The sequence below is a fragment of the Lathyrus oleraceus genome, chromosome 4, assembly GCF_024323335.1.
Source record: "Lathyrus oleraceus cultivar Zhongwan6 chromosome 4, CAAS_Psat_ZW6_1.0, whole genome shotgun sequence".
Lineage (NCBI taxonomy): Eukaryota > Viridiplantae > Streptophyta > Magnoliopsida > Fabales > Fabaceae > Lathyrus > Lathyrus oleraceus.
Window position 1 is genome coordinate 104,082,734 of NC_066582.1, and position 17,799 is coordinate 104,100,532.

The window sequence follows — 17,799 nt, forward strand, 5'->3', positions numbered from 1 at the left end:
TAATTTAAACTGCCTCTGTTTTTTAATATAAATTTTTGATTATGAGTTGTTTTGTCATTTTTAAGGTTATTATAAATTTTTTAATATAATTTTTTTATTATGAGTTGTTGTCGTTTAAGGTTATTATAAAATGTATTTAATTTATATAAGATAAAATTATCCCTAATTAAAGATTTAGAAGAGAAATTAGAAATATTGTAAGAAAAGAGAAATATATGCCATTAATAGTAGTGATTTCTAATTTAGTATTTTATAAATGACATAATTAAATAAAACATCGGAGTAGGGTTGATATTGATATTCTTTTATATATTTAGAGTATTTGTTTTTTCCACTAGTCCTCATGAGTTATTTTTTCTAAAAACTTTTCCATTTGATAAAAATAAAACTGTTCTTTGCAAATAAAATATGCAGTGACTAGTTTCAAGAAAATTTGTTAATTAAAAATAGAGTAATAAATTTCAAAAGGGTGTATTTGATTCTAGTGTACTGTTTTTTCTTTTAATTTTACTCTTATTTTTTTTTACAACAGTATTATACTCTTCATTTAAACTATCACTTTATCTTAACTGTTTCAAATTCTTATTAAAAAAAATTTGCAAATTTATTGTAATAAGAAAAGTTTCATTACAATATCTATTAGATTTTTATTTGTCAAAATTATTTATGCTATATGTCAAATTTTATAAGCTGGTTATAAAATTTTAAACAGCTTTTTTTTTAATACTACGCGCTAGTTTAAGTATAGAGGGAATGACTCTAAACTGGTATTTACAGCACTACAAGGTCAACAGGACTATGGAAGCAATTTCAACAAAGCTGGCAGACGTGAAAGAAAAAATGGATACCATTGGTGATAAATGTAGCAGCAATTGAATCGTTCAGACAATTAATCTGTCTTCAATATTCTAGTTACCGACTAAGTGTCAACATTTACAAAATATGTATGCATGCAATCCATTCAAGCATAAATGCACACGCAATGCGCGTGCATCAGCACTAGCACCCACACAGGTATATACAAAACTACAAAATAATGTGTAGAGCGTTGAAGCACTACCATATGGCCTTGTTATCTATGCAAATACGAACCAGTGAACTGTTTAAGAAATTTTATGCAAATCACAACAATTCAGCAGTAGCAGCAGCATCTATGTAAGCAATGGCTTCCTCCTCTGAGAGCTGTTCTCCCTCAACCAACCCTTTTATTAAGGTATTGGCATACGATTTATTAGGCGGGCGCAATGGTAGCTTCCTAGATTTGAAGCGCTCAATATCAAGACCCGAACACCTAGAACATGTAAATATAAGTATAAAATACAAAAAGTCGCCCAAGTATGAGAATTAGAAACTATAATTTGTTACTCACGTCATAGTAATTATAGGAATGTCCTGGTCCTTTCCTAAGTAGACAACATTGCCATACCAAATATCCTGCACGACATTATTAGAAAGAAGTCATTACCAAGAAGGAAGACGCACACACTTAATTAAGTAAACAGTGAAGTAAAATATATAAGCAATAATCACTCAGAAAATGAGTAGGGACAATAAATATACCTTGATAACCTCCTGAGAACTGAATTCCTTATTAGATATGGCATTCAGAGTAGTCATATCAAATAAAGAAGAATCGGCATCAAGGCCTAAACCATTTTCCAGAAATAAAACATCATTGAACTGCTCTAACCTGTAATGAGTGAGGATCCCAACAATGTCAAGCTCTTTGAAAGAGGAAGGTTCTAGGCAAATAAATGCAGAGTTGAACTGCAGGACAGATTTGCTTACGAAATTTTGTACAGGCACATGTACGTCTTGTGCTGAGAGTTTGTCTGAGGATTAAGAAAAGCAACACCTCCAGGACCCCATGAACGTGAGGAATCACGTCCAAAAAATATATGACAGGGGAAAGTCTTCCAAAGGATCTCATTCGGAAGAGTTTTGTTTACTGAACCAGAGCAGGGCTTCTGCATACCTTCCACCTGCATATCACTTTTTGAATCTTCATAAAAATATAACAGACAGCAGAAGAAAAAGAAAGCATGGAAACAAGAAATGAAAGGTGTGTTGCTCTAAAGCCTGAAGCCTGAAACCACAAGACCTAATCCTGTCAGATACAAGGGGCTCACTCTTTATATTATTAATCACCTACAGCAAATTACAATATCATTTTTCCTTAACAGGCGGCAATTTGATAACACTTATGAAAACATGGCAAAGGCTAACAAATATCAATAGTTTTCAAACTGGACTGCGGTATAATAATAAATAATTTAAATGCTGATGGAATGATTGAAATGAAGGAAATATAATCATTTGTTTCATTACTGTATTATCATTAAAATATGTAATACAAGATAAGAAAACAAATTGATGTCAACAATGCATTACCTGTCCACCTGCTATGTAGCAATCAAATCTTGGCCTCCACATATTTGAGCCATATGAAGCATACCATATGTAAACATTTGACAACTCGGATCGCCAGGAATAAGAGGCATCTGACTCTTTATCTGCATCAAGCATAGAGCTTCTCAAGTTATATATATATATATATATATATATATAATATATATATATATATATATATAATATATATATATATTATATATATATATATTAATATATAAGTTTCTGCCAACCATGTCTTATAGCTATTGAGCTTTACAATTACATGACCCCTACTGGACTTGACCTGGGACCTACAAAGGTCCATGAAACTAATTTAAAAACTAGCCCAATGCCCCTGATTCATGATTACAGGGCAAGCATTAACAAATCACGTGAAAAGACCTAGTTGAAGGCAACAGTTGGCAATTTATAACTGCCTCTGCAAATCAAGGGATTCTATTGAAACTTTTAAATGGCCTATCATGCTAAATTGCAACTGAGGAATGCCTTAGGGCCAGTTCTGCAACCGCTACCACCTTTGGTGGCGCTACCACCTTTGGTGGTGGTTAATGAGGATAATGATCAGATTCTCAAAAAATAATTGGATTTTATCATTGAATATGGGCATTGTTGTAGGGTGATAGGTAGGACCCTAGAGCCAAATTATGAAATGGATCCAAAATGTGACAAAGTGCTGGACCTGAGCTGAAAGATGCCCACCATTTGGAAGGTTTCCTCCAGAGGAAAGAAACAACTGGGTAGGTTTACTCTAAGAAAGTAATTAAACAACACAACCATAATACCAACAAAAACATTACCAAGAGAGACTGAGGATGCAAGGATACTTATCGAAAATAATGGGCATCAGGGTCTAACAAAATAACCAGTCTCCCTTATACACTTAGAAAGGCAAAAGAAAAGTGTTAAAGCAGTACAATTTAAATATGAGTATTCTCCGAAGCAATGGCCTCGGACATTTGTATAAATGACATCAACCTCTCCATCTTGAGCTTGAGCATCATCTTCAAACTTGGGTATTTTGGGAAAGCCATTCTCTTTTCCGTCACTGCTCTTGCTCTCTTCGTTGTCTTCGTCCACCGAGATATCTCATTTCTTCACCTTACCCCATAGATACATGGCATCAAGTCTCCCCCTTCAGCATGACACAAGCATTATTGAGGGATGTACATAAAGGGATATGCAAACAACACCCCAGGGGCCAGAGAGGATTCTGAACACCTTTTCTCAAATGACTCGAAGCAGAAGCCAAATACAACCTTGAGGAGTACATGAAGGAATCTGAAGACAACACCTCGAGGGCCGTGCACTCGCCAAAACAATCTTCCAATTGGATATTCTACGAGTATAATTGTAAAAGGCCCACAGAAGATAATATAAAGTTTACTAAGGTAACACTCACCCACAGGAGACAATACAATGCCACACATCACTTATTGGAGGTAAACACTCGCCCATTGGTCGCAACACCCATCCTCTGTTGGGTTTGGATAAAAACCACCTATTGCCCACTTATGAAACATGAGAATTGATGTGACTTTGACCATTAACGGTAAGGAAGCTTGGTCAAAGGGTAAAGCCACGTTCCCCCAAGAATAGGGGGAATAACGGTTTCATGTTTTTAAGAGGGGTTGAATAACCATCCCATAGGTTCAAGAGTCTAGGCTCAATAGACCTCTATAAATACCCCAACCGCAGGGTAGAGGAGACATGCAATTCACTCAGAAACCACATAGATACAAAGTTTCTCACCATCTCTGCGTGAACTTGCTCTAACACTAACAGCAACCATAAAATCCTCATACAATCCTACACAACTAGGGATTCTCACTCACTATACTTTTAGCAAGTACAATTGTCACCCACCGTGAGGCCCTAGTAAAACTAACCTGGGATACCATTGCATCAGACGATGAGGTTGTTGTCCACATCTTCGCCCCTCAATCAAATATGGTAAATATGGTGAACAAGCTCGTAGCAACTCTAACTAATAGTAGTTCCGAGGGCGATGAAAACACCATAGCTAAAATGCGTGTCGTCATGGACGACTTGCATCGCCAAAATCAGACTTTGGAGGACAAAGTCCTTCACGTTCATCAGAGACAACAGAAGGCTGGACTGACCCTCCTGAGGAGACAGAGGTTCTAGACCCCAACCTCTCTATGATGAAATATGGGCGGCACCAGTACAAGAGAATTTCAAGCCGCCATCGCAACAACCTCCAAGAACATGTCGCCTCCATCAACAAACATATGGAAAATATTAGAGCCTCTGATTCCCTGAAACGCAAGCTTCTCTCTAGCACTTTCAAGGATGCGGCATTAAGGTGGTACATGAACCCTGCTGCTTCCTTGGGGAGGTAGTGACACGGACAAGGTGCTATATAAAAGACAAGGAGAGCACCACCGAGAAGCCCTAGACAACTGGCAATCCTAATAACTCGCAACAGTCATGCAAGAGCCACTATATCTCGCCGGTTAGAGATAGGGTGGCCTTCAAACGGAGCGGAAGGCCTACAGAGAACTTCACGCCTATGATTACTCGCCGTGAGCAGATATGGTGGTCCTCCATACACACGATATTCTTCTTCCACCAACCCTAAGTCAGACATCATGGGGCCTGAACCCAGCATGAGGTGTAGGTTTCACAAGGTCAAGGGCATCCACACGGAAGACTGCCACCACCTCAAAAAGGAGATTGAATGCCTCATCCAAGAAGGTCACTTGAAGAAATACATCAGAGGCGGCTCCACCCAGACACCAGGCAAGACACCATGCAGCTCTAGCTCTCAAGAGTGAGATGCCTCTGGAAGCCCTAGATTTAAGAAGGACAAGGAGCCAAGCAAGGGAGGCGAAGACAAGCTCGTATGTCACATCCTTTACACAATAGCCGCAAGGTTCGCCGAAGGCAGGGAGACTAGCTGTGGTTGCAAAAGGTATGCACGCCAAATTTTGACTGTAGAAGGCTATGGAGTTTGAGATCACCTTTGAAAGGTACGCATCAGACATCCATTTGCAAGATAACAACCCCATGGTCATAGGCCGGCCTGCTTTTAACCCGCTGAGATCATCTTCTTTGTTACAAATGTGCATTCTCCATATAACATGATCATAGGGCGGCCTGCTTTTAACCAGTTAGGAGCCACCCTGTCCACATTGTACCTATGTATGAAGTATTCGCTGTCCGATGGGTGAGTTAGGGCTATCTAGGGGGCAGAAGACTGCAAGGAGGTGTTATCTGGATAGCTTAAAGCTGAAGAGGGCGACGCATAGGAAGGGAATGTTGTAGAGTTGAAGCACGAAACAGAACCAGATAAGATGGCTCTCAATAGATTTGAATGCCCTCTTCCAGAGGAGCATGAAGGTTGAAGGTGAGAAAAACAAGAAAGGGGGGGTTTGAATTGTTTGGAAAATAAGTGCTTTTTCAAAATGAAAATCACACAAGGATTTTTATACTGGTTCGCTTATAACACAAAGCTACTCCAGTCCACCCGGCCAAGGTGATTTCGCCTTTAACAAGGACTTAATCCACTAATCTTGAAAGATTGATTACAAACAACGTCTAAGAGAAAGATCTCTTAGTCCTCTCAAGTATACAGACTACACAGAGTCACTTGAGGAAATACAACAAAGATAAAACTTATGTAATCTAGAGTGCTTCTAAGATAAGCAAATATTACAACAGTAAGAACAAAGATGTTTCACGTTTCAAGCAACAGTTTCGTGAAGATTGAAGAGTAAGAATGTTTTTGTATGCGTTGATGTTTCAGTATTTTTCTTGCTACTTGTGTCTTCAATGTTGATTGCAGCCCATTTTATATATCAGTGAGGTAGTAGTTGAAACTGATGGATAATAAAATGAATTTACGCCATAACTTAGATAGCTTCTTGTCAGAGTAACTTTCTCTCCTTGAAATGACTACTTACCACATATAGTACCTTCTTTATTGAAATTGGAGATTAACGTCTCTTTCTGTATTAGGAAATCCATTTGCAAATCTTTACTTGACGTTAACGTTACTCTTCTTTTATTTAGCAATTCCATGATCAGAGTCTTCGTGTATCTGAGAATCTTGGAATCTTGCTATCTAACTTCAGATGTTGATTTCTTTTGAGTTCTGATGGTTACTTCAGATAGCGCTGAGAACTTCTGAAGTTTGACATACGCTGTTCAGAGTTAGAACTACTAGAGCGTACTTCTTGTTCAGATGCTTCTGATACTTTGCTGTTTTGCTCAGAGTTAGACTTTCCAGAAAGTGTTTCTACTTCAGATGCTTCTGGTCTTCTGATAATTTGTATCTGATATGATTCTGTATTTGATGATTTCTTCTTTCTTTCCTTAGAACCCTGCACACTTAGAAACTTTTCGTTAGGGTGCCATTTTTGGTTTCATCCTTTGTTATCATCAAAATCATGGAATCTGTTGTAGAACAATTTTTGTTCTTACAATCTCCCCCTTTTTGATGATGACAAAACAAACTTAATTAGCAGATGAAACATAAATAATATCATATCAGATAGACAAGAGCTCCCCCTGAGATAGGCTAGGGAGTTCAGAAGTTCTTACCAGAGCTTCCAAGCAATGAGGTTTCTTAATACCTTCTGCAATTTCTTAAGTCTAGAGTTAGATAAATTTATTTTTAAGAAAAATATGTTGCAGAGTGCTTAAGGTATTTAGACATTATTTTCATCAGAGCTATTAATGACTTCTCCCCCTTTTTGTCAGAATCAAAAAGACATTAGCAAAAATAATAATAATTCAAGAGAAAAACATTGTATTCAGATAAAAAGCAACAGAGACAAAAAGAACAAGTAAACATCAGAAACATAGAAAGCAAAGCAACAAAATCCTAAGTGCCTAAGGGTTGGGAGGCGGAGGCATTCTCTGAAGCAATAGAGCCAGCATGTTCTGAATGTTGTCGTTGACAGAGTCTTGTTTATCCATTCTGGCACGAAGTTCCTTCTGATCTTTCTTCAGTTCTTCCAGCGTCTGGAGAACCATAGGAACAACAGATGAGGACTCCCCCTGAGTCAGAGCCTGCTGTGTTTCAGCAGCGGCCTTTGCTTCAGCTTCGGCAGCAGCTTGTGCCTCAGCTTCGGCAGCAGCAGCAGCATCAGCCAGAGCTTTAGCTTCAGCTTCCTTTACCCTTAGAATTTCAGCTTCCCTTGCTCTTTCTTCCTCCAGCCTTCTGGCTTCTTCTTCAGCTTCTCTTGCTAGTCTCTCTTCTTCCAGTCTTCTGGCTTCAGCTTCTCTTGCAAGTCTTTCCTGGAGTCTTGCCTCAGCATCTCTGATAAAGTCGTTTCTGACTTGTTCAGAGATGTGCTTCAGTTTAAAAGCCTCAGAGGTCATCCAGCCAATGACTCTGTTCCAGTGTGTCCTTACAGAGTCAGGATCATCACTGACTTCAGAGTTAATGATCAGAGACTTGACCTTTTGTACTGAAGCCCCTGCGAACAGCATTATGGCTTCCTCAAGGGTAGGTATAGAAAGGTCAGGTTCAGAGGTTTGAGGTGAAGAGGTTGGAGGGCTGAGATTTAAGGTTAGAGGTTCAGGTTCAGGTTCAGCTTCAGGTTCAGGTTCTGCTTCAGGTTGAGGTTCAGATCTTTGGGGTGAAGCGTAAAGAGGGTTTAAGTCTAGTGTTAGAGGTTCAGTTTCAGCTTCAGGTTCAGGTTCAGAAGGTATGTTGGTTGTTTGTTCTGGGGGAGGTGAAGTTGCTTCAGATTGTGTTGGTTGTTGTGAAGCAAGGTTTTGAGCCTGAATTTGGGCTAAGGTTGGAGAGTTAGGATCAGAGTATTCTTGGTCAGAGGAGAGGTCAAGGTATGGGGGTGATTCTGGGGCTGAAGATGATGAAGAGGGAGTGGTTTGGCTCATTTCTTCAGAACGTGGTAAAGATGTTTGGGCAAGATTAATTTGAGGTGGAGGTAGTGAGGTTATGGTTGTAGAAGGTGGGGTTTCAGAGGTTGTGTATATGGGTGGTGTTGGGAGAGGATTAGAAGAAGTCATAAGCTGTTCAGAGGGAATAGAGGGAGCAGACGTACCAGTAGTTTCTTGCAGAGGCGCTGGAGATCTGGTTCTAGAAGTTTCTCCTATTCTTGCTCTCTTTGCCTTTGAAGACTTATGCTTAGAGGGACCTCTTTTGAATCTGACAAAGTCTTCTTCTGACTCTAGACACTCATCCAATCTGAACCCTGCACACTTAGAAACTTTTCGTTAGGGTGCCATTTTTGGTTTCATCCTTTGTTATCATCAAAATCATGGAATCTTTGTTGTAGAACAATTTTTGTTCTTACAAAGGTGGCGGACGAAGATGTCATTTAGAGTCTATTAATTTCATTAGGTGTTATGTCATGTTTCGTTTAGTTTAAATTTATCGTTGGATTGGTTAAGGCAAAATATCATCTATATTGGTTGTATGATTTATTTTAAGACATTCTTTATTTCGAGTGGGGGGACACTATTTTCCCCACGCTTTGTAGTAAGGCCGGGGGGCTTGTAATGAGACGCATATGTAATTATATGAATTTTGAAAAACTGTTGTTCTTGTTTTTATATGAATTTTGAAAAATTATTGCTCTTGTTTTCGTAGAAATTGAGAACCGAAACTGAGAATCTTATCAAAACCGCCCAAAAGGAAATTATTTATGTTGGATCCTCATGGAGGAATCCTTGTTGCTCAAGAGGCGATTATTTATGTTGGATTTTCATGGAGGAATTACTGTAGTCCAAGAGGCGATTATTTATGTTGAATTCTCATTGAGAAATTATTGTCGCCCAAGAGACGATTATTTATTTATGTTGAGAAATTCAGGATAAGGAAAGGTTATTTGCTCTTTCGCACGGTCGAAATATTGGTCATCTCCCTCCAGCTTCTTCTGAAGGCGGAGGACATCCTCGAGGGACTCCTTCAGACTCTTCTCAGAGACGACGAGAGCCTGGGCCTCTAACACCGTTGTTTTAAGGTTGGCTTTCAAATCCTCCTTCTCTTTGACAAGGGTCTTCACTATCTCTTGCCCTTTAGCAAAATTTTCTTTGGAAATGGAGAGCTTTGGATTTCAACTCATCCGGCTTGGGCGTGGTTCTCACGTTGGACTCGCTCCATAGCAAGTGGTTTTCCACCAAGGAAGACAACGTAAGAGGTGTCATACAACTTATGAGGTTTCATGTTACAGATGGTTTGATAGTCACCAGGAAAATATTCAGGAAAAGGGAGGTAGGCGCCAGCAAACTTTATGGCATCAAATGTTGGAACATTCCACATCAAGAATTGAGGGGTGAGTCATCCCTAATTGAAGAAGAATGCTTGCCCATTATGTCTTCCTCAAGGACTATGGTTGCCCTATCCTTTGGGGTTGGGGAAAACTTTCGCCTTGCTTCTAGATCTTAGGGGGTGGGACTCGTGCGGGGCGTTGTCTTCAACGTGTCTCTTGTTTCCTTTTGTAACAAGGCCTTCTTAGCGATTTTTGGGATTGTTTGTCCCTTGCTCCTGACACTCAACCTTCTTGGTCATAAACATAACCAAATATTTGTCTATCTCGCTGTCTTTTCTTCGATCTAATATAATTATGGTACGGAAGCTCATGACCTTAAAATTGTCCAAGAGTTGAATCGTCTCTCTCCCAACAAGAGTAAGGTAGTCAAAGTTATATCCAAATGATCACCACGAGTCAAAGGGAAGAAGGGGCGGCATTTGTTCCGTTTGGGACAATGGGGCGCCATCTTGCCCCCTAACTTTCACGAACAATGTTTAGAGTGGGACTTGAACAATGCTCTTCCGTACAAGGCACTCAAAGTCACCTAAAGTGTGTCTTGTCCGAAAGTGCATGATCGACATCTTTAATTATCAAACATTGAGTATTATTTTAATCTCTGCATGTTTTGTTCTCTTGTATTCAAATGTTGTTGTCTTGTGCTAAGCCCCCCACTTTCAATGCAATAACAGCAAATCCAATCTAGAAGACCTACCTAGGCTCACACACCATTGGTGGCCACAATATAAGTAGTCAATCATTGTATTTTATTAAAATATATTTAAACCTCCAAAGTATGCCTCAAATTTTAAATGTTACGTTAGGTGTGAACCTGCATCAACTTTAAGCTTGGAAAGAAGGTCTACAATATTTTTTAATTTGAGCGTAGCTTTGTCATCCTCGGTCTCAGAGTCAGAGCTTGATACAAGAGTATGCTGCAAAGACAAAGTTAAAGAAAGAATTGTTGATGGGTGGAATGGATGTACGAAAAAAGAAACAAATTAAGCTATAAAATTCATGTTTCTCTAGAATCATTCACAAATCACACGTACAGGACTCATTATATCTGTTAGAATATCATCAAACATCGCATAATATCTTTTATATTAATTTAGAATTTAGAGTATATCTATATCAGATTTTGAATTATTTATTAATTAATATTATAGTCATGATAAATAGGGATGGTATTGAGTCTTTGGTATCAAGTCAATATAAAACTATTATCAATAATATTTTTTCTCAACTTCAGTATGGTATCAGAACCTATTTCGATCCCCTTATTTTGATCCACTTTGATTGGTCTTGTCACAGAGTTTTTAGAAGATTGAAAATATAATAATATCTTCCCTTTTCTTTTTAATTTGTATCCTCGTCAACTACCATTAACCATCACCCGAAAAATTATCCAATGCATATTTTGTCATAGATAGTATTGAATCTCTTATTTTTTGCAATTCCAAAATTTTCAACTCCAAAAACATATCATGTACTCAAACGCATCACCACCATCCGTCGTGGATAAACACGCACACCGCCGTCAACGGCCGTAAGGAGTATATGAAATGTAAGTTAGCAAAAGAAAAAGTATTTATAACCTGGAGATGAAAGTTTGAGACCATATCATACCACAAGTCATATAGTTAAGGTATCTTGGGTTTATAATACAAAAGGATAGAGAAATAGAATATGTGCACCATCGAATTCAAGTTGGATGGTTGAAATGGAGGAATGCCTCAGGTGTTTTTTATGTGACACAAAAGTACCTGTGATGTAGTACGGAATAGATTGTTGGACAGTTAAGAACTAACATGAAAATAAAATAAGTGTAGCAGAAATGAGGATATTGTGTTGGATGTATGGTAAGTGTTTAAGAGTCCCACATCGGATAATATATGGCCTGAACATGTGTTTATAAATGGAGGCAATCCTCACTCTATCGACCGATTTTGTAGGATTGAGTTAGGCTCAACCACATTTCTTAACATCAAAAGCCTCGTTTAAGGTTCGGTGGGCCACCTACTATGGTTTCCGCTATTGGGTCACCCACCATTTATTTCCACACTCCAGTTGTCTAGTCCTGAGCGTGAGGGGGGTGTTAAGAGCCCTACATCGGATAATATATGGCATGAACATGTGTTTATAAGTGGGGGCAATCCTCACTCTATCAACCGGTTTTGTAGAGTTCAGTTAGACCAACCACATTTCTTAACTTTTAAAATAAAGAAGATTAGATTAAAAATGACAATTTTAGAGTATTAGGGTAGCACCTATAGTAACAAAGATGGTGGAAAATAGATTTAGGTGGCTTGGATATGTAGAGAGAAGGCATGCAAATTTTGTTGTATGGAGAGAAAATCAGATGGAGATGAGACAAACAACCAGAGATAAAAGAAAGCCTAAAAAAATTATAAAAGAAACTATTAAAAAAGATCTCAAGATTAACGAATTAGATATAAACATGATCTTTGATAGAACATTATGGTATAATTTGATTCATATGGTCAACCTCAATTAATGAGATAAAATTTGATTGTTATTATTGTTGAAGTTGTGTCACCATAATCCATTTCATTTAGAATTTTAACTGTCAGAGTGAGCTCTAACTCAACTCAATTGTTTTATTTTTAGTATCTAAAATGAGCTCTGGCCTAACACCTCTCTTCTGTTTCTTAAGGTGTGACACCTTTAAGTTTGGGCTTCAGCAGCCGAAGTGAGCGTTGACCTAATGTCAGCATGGTTTGATTTGATGGGGTGACATCTTTCAATTAATTTTTTCTTGTTGGGGGATGCTAGAAGAAGATTGAAGGTCAGAAGATTTATCTGAATCATATATCTTAGAATGTTTGCCTCATCTGTTAGTTTTTTCTTTTAAACGGTATATATGTAAAGCTTAAAGATCAGTAAGTTTCAGCTTGAAAGGGAGAGTTAGAATATCATAAAATCTCGTATAAATTTTTTTAATCTAACCTAATTACAAAAAAAAAAAAAGTAGAAAAATATGTCAATAACACAATTTGGATTTGACAATTTATAATTTTGCACAAAACTTTTAAAGTCATTTACACAACAGTAATATGATATAACGTTAAATGAATTAACTAGAAAAAAATAAATAATGGAAAGTCCGTTACCGGAGGTGGTGCCATTTGACCAATTATTTTTTGTGGTATTTCACACGCAAGTGTAGGCCAAAAGGGACTCAACTCCTGGCGAACCTGCATGCACATCAAAAACACAAAATTGGAATCTGCTTGACATCTAAGACTCGAAACTTGCATGCAAGAAATGGATAGTTCCCTGCCACAAACTCCCCAGAAAAAAGAAAAAAAAGAAAACTATATATATATATATATATATATCAGTTACACATGTTATTACCGCTTGGATCACACGCCATGTAGACTCGAATGGATGGGTCTCAGATGACCCCATTATAGGCTTGTCTTCAAGCAAAACTTCCAAACAAGCATGTGTTGATTTTGCAATGGAGTCAAGATTATACCCTCCTTCTAAAACCAGTACAATCCTACCTTCAGCGAAATCCATCAGCTGAAATATAAAAGGGAAAAGCATAAGTATTCAGAGTTTCAGTTTTGTCAAGAATAGACCGGTGTTACAATAAACATGTGAAGGAAGTAAACAAGAAAGTCGGTTTCAAAAAGTAACCTTTTTCAACAGGACAGAATAACCAAAGGGTGTGATACGACATCCACCCAAAGGGTCTCCAACGGCTGTTACACAAAAAAGTGCATAGTTACACCTAAACAATCAATATAATTATCATATCCACTGACCCAAACTCATGGCAGAAAACTCCAAAGTTATGCAACCATGAACCTGCATCAAATCCAGCCGAAACTATTATTATGTCTGGCTTAAATTCTTTGGCAACAGGGAGCAAGATGTGGTCCCACGCTGCAACATAATCCGCATCACCACATCGACCATTCTCCCATGGCACATTTATATTGTATCCAGCACCTGCTCCTTCTCCAATCTTGTCATAAAATCCATCATCATTTGCTGGATAAAAACTCCCAAATTCATGCCTGTATGAATAGGAAACGTATATGACTATGGTTCAACTATGAAAGTGATAGAACCACACAAAAGATCATGTTAAATCCTTAAACTGAAAGTCACCCCAAAATTTCCAGTTTAATAGGAAGAAACAATCTAGCAGTCAACAGTAACACGTTTGGCATTAACTAGCAGAGCTCTAACTTATACACAACTATGGATGGGTGCTAAGAAATAAATACAAGATTACCAATCAATAAGATAATAAAAAAAATACACAAGAATAATTTACACACCTATGAACAGAGAAGAATAACACTCGAGAATCACTCCAGAACATTTTTTGAGTACCATTTCCATGATGGACGTCCCAGTCAACGATTAAAATTTTCTTTACACCAAATTCTGGCTGTCATGCACATGACAAAACCAGAAAAAATAAAGGGAATTAAGTTAACTGACTGATCAAAGGCTCAAAACTCTGTAAATAAAGAAATGATAGTAGATGTTACATTACTTACAGTTTCATCTAAGAGATAAGATGCAGCAATTGCCACATTGTTGAACAGACAAAATCCCATGGCTTCGTTGTGCTCTGCATGATGACCTGGAGGCCTGACAATAGCAGCAGCTGAATGCAATTCCTTGCTTGCTACTCTTTTAGCAACCTGTTTGTAAAAAGATCTTCAATTAGGCTCATGAAGTTTTCCTATGAACAAAAACCAGGCTCATTATAATCAAATTAAGTGTAAAATTTAGCGAGGGTTGAATATATACAGTAATGCTAACTTAAAAGAAGAGATGCATTTGCTACCATAACCACCACACCACAAGGAAACAACTTTACTGCAACACATAAACTCACCTTACCAAGTATTCAAAGAGGATAGAGAGAGAGTCCACAAAAACAAAATATTTTGCTTCCTGTGCTAAATTCTAACAATCCATGAGATGAATTGAAAAAATATATATTTACTACAGAGAAAACATTACGAAGTTCATAATCACAAACCAGTTTCTATTTGTAAATTCCTGTTTGTGATCATTTTCTGATTTTTTGGAACAAATACAATTTTCCAATATTTTTTCTATGTACAATTGGAAACCGTGAATGTTATCTATTTTCATATCTTTAAATTTTGGAAGTTTCTCACTCCATAGATGGTATAAGCTATGAAGCACGGACACCGGAAATAAGATGCCGACACTGACATGTCGACATCAATAATAATTTGAAAAAATGAATAAGCTAAACATGATCACAAGTGTCGGTGTCAGGTTCGGATACCGATACTGACAAGACACACTATTTCAGAGGTGTCGGTCCTATAGAGGGTATAAGTGCCTATAGGGAAATTAATCTACCAAACTCCTACTAGGCCATACAAACACGTACTAATAATCAATTAAAGTAAGAGATGCAACATTTCCTCCAATCAATTCCTTCATGTGAGTGCAAAAATGTAAATGATCTAGAAAATTTAATACACATTCATGGAAATCAACATGATCAAGGACAATTACATTAAATAAAAAACTGAAAACAGACAATTAATTAAGTATTCACATTATTATCTATTTTATAGAGAAAAATATTGAATAAAACCTCTATAGTGGACCCAGCGGCAAGATAAGCAGCTTCTGTTGAACCTTCGTTGAAATATATAGAATTAAGTTTTGCCGCAACGTTATTTCTCGAATTGAAACTTTTAGAGCTTATCTTCTTAATCTGATCCACGTGCTTTATGGAATGCACGGATAGTAAATGTTTGTCTTCAGCTTCTTTAGCATCCAAAATCACACAACTGAAAACCGATAAAATCAAAAACAAAAACAAAATCCATTCAAGAACATGGAAGATTGACGGAAAGAAAGAACGAAAACAAGAAAGAAATTGAAATGTGATAATTACCGATCGGCAATGCCGGTGGTTTGAAGCTTGTTCCAAATAGACCTGATGCGATTCGGAGTTTCGGGATGGTAATCGTCCAAAGGATCGAAGTGCTTACACATTCTTTCGTCGAAGAGTAAACCAACTTTGCGTCGAGAGGTGTTTGTGCTTGTATTTTCATCGCTCTCAGACTTCATTGCTTCGTTCCGTTTCGTCTTCTCTCGGAGTGATTGTGAATTTTCAGAAGGTAGAGTTCCTGGCGGAAGAGTATCTTCTTGAAGTTGATTTCCCTCCCTTCAATTCTGAAATTTAAGGGGACTTTTCTTAGACTCTTTAGTCTTTGGGGTTTGGGTTTTTGGCTTTTGGCTTTCTAGTTGACGTGTGAGATAGACTTATTTTTATATATTTTCATCCTTCATTTTTTTTTTCTCAACAAACATGTGAGATAGACTTTTTTTTTTATATAAGCAAAAATTTCATTTAACAAAGAGTATCAGGGGTACTCAAATTCAATGTAGAAATTTAATACTATCACCATAAGACTAGTAACTCCCACGGGTAATTTCATTTTTGAAAATAATTTGATTCCTAGACTACCAAATAGACCAACAAACTGCAAATCAAATGATACCATTATACTTTTTTTTTTTTTTTAGCATCTTCCATTTATCCTAATAAACCAAACCAACAAATGATTACAACATATCTCTTCATAAACTGATGATCACATCTCATGGATCATGGATAAAGAGTTATTAAATCTTAAACATAGGTATGAATATTATGAGTAATATTTATATTGGATTGACCCGCTATGAGAATACTATATAGAAAGTTATGCAAAGTGTCATAAGTTATTCTCATGGTGATAATAGTGTATACCACTCTTCGACCTGAAACCATTATGGATCCTAGATGTAAAGCCGAGTGCTTTATTGTTGATCCAACGTTGTCCGTAACTGGATAACCATAAAGACAGTTGATGGGTACTCCACAAAGCATGCTGAGGGACATGAGTGTCCTAGATGAAATTTGCCCATCCTGCGTAACAGGATAAATGTCTATGGGCCCAATATTGAACTGGACAAGGGTGACACGGTTTATACCTTGTGTTCAATATAGACATAAGGGCAAAGGGGTAATTATACACATAATTATTATCACATGAGGTTTTGTTAGATCACATGACATTTTCGTGACTTGGGTAGCAGTGATGTGTTGCTAGATACCGCTCACTGTTTATTATGTTAAATGCGTGATTTAATATAATTGTCAACGCCGCGAAAACATACAGGGTCACACACAAAGGACGGATTGATGAGAGATAGAGTAACTAAGGAACATCGTAAGGTACGGTGCACTTAAGTGGAATACGAAATATGGTAAGGTACCAAATACTTAAGTGATTTTGGCATATTATGAGATATGGGCCAAAATACACTTAAGTGGGCTTTTTAGCTTGAAGCCCACACAAGTGGTTCTATAAATAGAACCCTTGGGTAGAAGCATTGTCACTCCACTCAGACTCAAACTCAAGTGAAGACTTGGAGTTTCGTTTCCCTCTTTCTCTCACTCAAAGTCTTCATTCATAACAGCTAGCACTGCGATTGAAGGAATCCGTTCGTGTGGACTGAGTAGAGACGTTGTCATCGTTCAACATTCGTGATCGCCCCGTGGATTTGTATCCAAGGTTTTGATCATTACAAGAGATCTGCACCAAAGGTTTGAACCGCCACAAGAGGTAACGATTCTATCACTGATCATGTCCATTCGTAAGGATCACTAAATGGAGAAATTTTAAAATTCCGTTGCGCCTTGGATGGCAATTCTCCTTCAGTGGTATCAGAGCCACTTACGAAACCATGAATCTGATAATTGTTTTTTGTTCTGTATTAATATGATTAAAGACAGAATGAATCAAAGATTAAATTGAGATCGATCAAGTCATATATGTGATATATGTAATCCTGATGCAAAATACATTATATATGATATAGTGTTCTCGTTTCGTTCATTCAAACACTCAATGATTGTTTTCCTTTGAGCGATCACTGGTCATTTGCTTCTTGATCCGACATTAGTATGGTGAAGCAATGACGTGTTGATCAATCATACTGAATCAACAATCGAGATATGTTTGACGGTCTGAAATTGGTGCATCAAGGTTAGTGACGGCACAAGGGTTGTGTTGTCAGAGAGTTATGCGATTGGGGTTATGATTGCACAAGA

At 37.5% G+C, this 17,799-nt stretch overlaps 1 protein-coding gene across 1 annotated transcript; it reads right to left on the reverse strand.

Moving 5' to 3' along the window:
• Positions 1-829: 829 nt before the first annotated feature.
• LOC127073727 (histone deacetylase 5) lies at positions 830-15,965 on the reverse strand. Its single transcript, XM_051014921.1, has 14 exons — positions 15,592-15,965; positions 15,286-15,484; positions 14,201-14,347; positions 13,976-14,088; positions 13,497-13,708; positions 13,326-13,390; positions 13,038-13,208; positions 12,791-12,874; positions 10,489-10,591; positions 2,392-2,513; positions 1,789-1,982; positions 1,561-1,690; positions 1,370-1,434; positions 830-1,291 (listed from the first exon to the last, which is right to left on the reverse strand). The coding sequence occupies exons 1-14, from the start codon at positions 15,765-15,767 to the stop codon at positions 1,123-1,125; spliced, it is 1,950 nt and encodes a 649-aa protein (XP_050870878.1). The 5' UTR covers positions 15,768-15,965; the 3' UTR covers positions 830-1,122.
• Positions 15,966-17,799: the final 1,834 nt, after the last annotated feature.

Bases quoted from the DNA above. Each gene is read 5' to 3' on its own strand.
- LOC127073727 (XM_051014921.1), bottom strand. From the start codon at position 15,767: ATGAAGTCTGAGAGCGATGAAAATACAAGCACAAACACCTCTCGACGC. The intron at 12,875-13,037 runs GTAATAACATGT...ATGTGCATGCAG, and splicing joins CATGGCGTGTGATCCAAGCG to GTTCGCCAGGAGTTGAGTCC. The intron at 1,691-1,788 runs GTAAGCAAATCT...CACTCATTACAG, and splicing joins ATGTGCCTGTACAAAATTTC to GTTAGAGCAGTTCAATGATG.